The sequence below is a fragment of the Phaethon lepturus genome, unplaced genomic scaffold, assembly GCF_000687285.1.
Source record: "Phaethon lepturus isolate BGI_N335 unplaced genomic scaffold, ASM68728v1 scaffold42871, whole genome shotgun sequence".
In the NCBI taxonomy this organism is placed as follows: Eukaryota; Metazoa; Chordata; class Aves; order Phaethontiformes; family Phaethontidae; genus Phaethon; species Phaethon lepturus.
Window position 1 is genome coordinate 1 of NW_010520608.1, and position 3,994 is coordinate 3,994.

General features: G+C 55.6%; 1 protein-coding gene across 1 annotated transcript in view; it reads left to right on the forward strand.

The window, feature by feature from the left end:
• Positions 1 to 6: 6 nt before the first annotated feature.
• LOC104628764 (secreted frizzled-related protein 1) overlaps positions 7 to 3,994 on the forward strand; it is a gene marked incomplete at its 5' end in the record, with an annotated part of 17,354 nt that continues 13,366 nt past the window's right edge. The window contains one exon of the mRNA XM_010297447.1: positions 7 to 493. Within this exon, the coding sequence (XP_010295749.1) occupies positions 7 to 493 (487 nt within the window). The remainder of the gene's footprint in view (positions 494 to 3,994) is intronic.

The following is a 3,994-nucleotide window of genomic DNA, read 5'->3' on the forward strand; positions in this document are numbered from 1 at the left end:
CTGCTGTCCCTGGCCACCGGGCTGCTGGCGTGCGGTGGGGCCAGCGAGTACGACTATGTCAGCTACCAGTCTGACCTGGGCCCCTACCCAGGTGGGCGCTTCTACGCCAAGCCCCACCAGTGTGTGGCCATCCCTGCTGACCTGCGGCTCTGCCACAGCGTGGGCTACGACAAGATGGTGCTGCCCAACCTGCTGGACCACGAGACCATGGCTGAGGTGAAGCACCAGGCAAGCAGCTGGGTGCCGCTGCTCAACAAGAACTGCCACATGGGTACCCAGGTCTTCCTCTGTTCCCTCTTTGCCCCTGTGTGCCTGGACCGGCCGGTCTACCCATGCCGCTGGCTCTGCGAGGCTGTGCGTGACTCCTGTGAGCCCGTCATGCAGTTCTTTGGTTTCTTCTGGCCTGAGATGCTCAAGTGCGACCAGTTTCCTCAGGATGACGTTTGCATTGCCATGACGGCTCCCAACGCCACCGAGGTCTCCAGGCCCAAAGGTAAGTCCTGGCCAGTGCTGCAGGCCTGCTCCTGGTGCTTTTCTCTGAGCTGATGGGGCAGGCTGTTAGCCCAGGAGGGGTCGTGCGGGACTGAAGGGGGTCTTGTGGCAGGATGAGGCTCAGCTGAATTCTTCTTCTTAGCAGCAGTCCTCTGAGCCAGAGCACTCTCTGAGTGCTCCTGTCCCAAGGAAGGTAGGACACCCTGCCAACTCCTTGCCTATATTCTGGAGCTGAGCCCACGGGCAGGTGGTGCTGGGGCACGGCAGGTAAGCGGCCACTCTGATCTCCATGCAGGCACCAGGGCCAGGCTCCTGCCCCTGATGGACCAGGGCTCTGACCCTCCATCCTCCAGGTGCTGCATGGCTCTGGCACCAGTTTCTCTCCCAAGCCCAACTCCTGTGGGGCTGTTCTTGGCAGCAATAGGACGTGTAGCCCCCCATGGCAGAAGGTGCTGCCTGACCAAAGTAAATAGCGACAGTAATCCCGGTGGAGTAACTCGTTTCCAAAGCAGTCGTGGGGTGAGAGGCTGGGCAGCCCATGGCTGTGTGTGCAGTGGGAATCCAGCCTTGTCGTCTCAGGTAGGGCTGTGTGCTGGCAAGAGAGCAAGAGATTTATCAGGAAATGACTGGAGAAAGTGGACGTGGTTCTTGTGTGTCTCCATTACGTTTGCCAGGTCTGTTTGGTGCTGGACTGGCGTGTTTGTGCGAGTTGCAGTGAGTCTGGCTTGTTGCTGAAAACTTTTAAAATAAGTAACTGTCCTGGTGTTGCTTTGGCATTCTACATCGAAGTGCTTTGAAAGTCTGGCAGGAGGGATATTTGCAGAGGGCCATAAAAGGGTGCAGTGCTTTTCTGCGTCTGGAGTTTCACTGAAAGGGACGGGCTCTCCCAGTTTCACGGGGCGACAGTGCCCGCACAGGGGGGAGCTGCGCGTGGGGCTGAGTGACTGCCGTGGCTTCTGCGCTGTGTCCAGAGCTCATCTGGAGGGAAGGTCGCCCTTTGCAGCGGCCACTCGCGTACAGTTACCTTTACAGACAAAGGCTTTATGTTGTGCTCGGCTTGGCTGGGAGCCCTCGCTGAGCCTACCAGGGACTGTGCAGTGTTATCCCTCTCATCCCAGTGGGGCTCATACTTCAGGCAGCCCTTCAGTTACAGGGCAGGAAGGGAGCGCATCCTGCAGCAGAGGGGTGACACCCTGGAGGTGTCCTCAGGAGCCAGCGCAGTGGCAGATGGAGGGAAGCAGAGCGTGATAGCTTGAGTGGGACAGGACGGTTGCTGCAGGCAGGCAGCCTGCCTGGGAGCAGGCAGGGAGGGACACCTGAGCTTGACACCCGCCGGAGCTGTGCAGGGAACCTCTGTCGTGACTTTGCAGTGGCATCCAGAGGCAGGTGGAGCGTGAAGTGTGTCCCCACACTGGGGGGTGAGGTTTGGCTGTTCTCATTCCTGGGGACCCAGCATCTCCCCACACGGCGCTGATGGCAGCACAGCCATGCTGGCTTCCTTGCCATGGCTTGCGCTTACTGATGTGATTGCTGGAGGAAGCTCTTTGTTTTCCAGGAAGGCTTCAAAAATCATCTGTCCTGTGTGAACCTGGACCCTTGGTCAAGACTGCAGTCATGTCCTGTGTGCGGGTACAAAGGTCGCTTTGATTCCTCAGGGACTTGCAGCCAAGCGTGCTTCTGGGGCAGCTGGGTTTGAGCTGCTTGCTGTAGAGCTGCCCCTTCCAAGGTCCAAAAGGGAATTTGAGCTGTTTGTAGGTCATTCATTTTAGAGACATTAATGACCCAAGATCTGGGAACAGTCTTCTAGATGAGCAGCATGTTAAGTTTTCCCTTGTGTAGTTTAACAGCTAACTTTCTGATCACTTTTCAGACCTGTCTTGACAGCAGCATTGGAGTGGGACATTACGGCTTTCTTTTGGTGCCCATCAGCACAGTATTTTGTCACCATGCTGTCGTTCACAGGCATGGCAAAAGTGACTTTGTTATAAGGAATTACATCAGCTCAGGTTTGAGTCCTTTGTGGATCTATTACAGGTCCTGTTTGTGATGCAGAGAGGCCTCATTCTGCACAATCTTTAGGGTGTATTAACTTGTTCTTTGAGTGAACTGTAAATCGGAGCTGGATGAGTATTGCCATGAAGTATTGCAGCCACTCAGATAAACCACTGTCTGCTAAACGGTTTCACAAAACTTATGTCCCAAGCACTTTTAAGTAATTTGTTTGCAAAGATGCTTACAGAAAGTAAGTCTTTAAAATTGTTTTGCAAATGTGAGCTCTCTTCAGCATTCAGTGGAAAAGTATAAGCAGCTGTCTTCACATCCCCTGGCTGCTTGAAAGTATTTCAAGAGAAACTCTTGTGTGTGCTGTAGCTGAGCCCCAGCAGCTCCAGAGGCATCAAGCCAAGCTCCCTGTGCCCATCCCACTGGCTGTAGCACTTCTCTGTGAGGGGATGAGCAATTTTGCAAGAAAACGTTTCTTCAAGGTGAGAAGGCCAGCCCCGCCCTGTAATCTGCTGGGCTGGACCTGCTGCCCTTAGGTGTGCCAGCTTGCCTGTTGTTAATGCTGGTTTGCGGCAGAGGGATCTCGTGTGTGGTCTCCTATGAGTAACCTTCCGTTGGTGAAGCTCTGTGTGCCGCGTATGCTGTGTGCTGGGACGCTCTTGCCCCAAACAGCTGGAAGTGAACGGAGCAAACTTAAATTTAATGGTGACAACTGCTGTAATGTAAACGCGTGCAGACAGGTCTCCTGTGCTGCTGCTCCAGCACTCTGCAGAAGACCCGCAAGTGGCCCCTGGGCAGTGATGGCAGGGCTGGACCCGGAGAGCTACGCAGCGGTTTGCCCGTTGGCTGCTGGCGCTGCCACCTCATGCAGATGAGGAGCGCGTCCGTCCGAGCGCAAGGGTCAGCCCTTGTCCCTGCGTGTGCCGGGTCCTTCCCTCTGCCTGGGGCTCTGCCACAGGGACACTGTCCGCAGTTTGTGTGCGTTTTCCGTGAGTGCCGGCTCCTGCAGTCCCTTCGGTCTCGGGCACTGGAGTGTGTTTCCTGTTGATGCAAAGAGGGTCAGAACCCAGCAGTGTCCCCCCTTTTCTCTGGGCACTAATAAGAACGAGCCCTTTCAGTACTTTTCCCCATTAACACCTCAAAATTGGAATTTGTTTCTGCCTCTCAAAGAGCTGACCTGCTGAATTCCTTTCTCCTTAAGCATGAGGCGGTAAAGCCTGCAGGCCCACAGGATGCATCAGGGGAGTTGCAGATTAATATAGCATTACACATTCCTTCTCTTGCCCCTGGAGTAAGCTGTGTCTAACGCCAGGCATTCGAAAATGGTCAGCAGGGAAAAGTGAGCTGGAAGCAGCCTAAGGTTGTGCTCAGAGTAGAGCCGTTAACTGCAGCAGACGGGCCCCCGGTAGGCTAGCAGGCAGGCGGCTGTGCCCAATGCTGCGAGCTGTGGCGGTGCGCCGCGGCGTGCGGTCTGGCGCGGGCACACACCGGCATGGCTGCC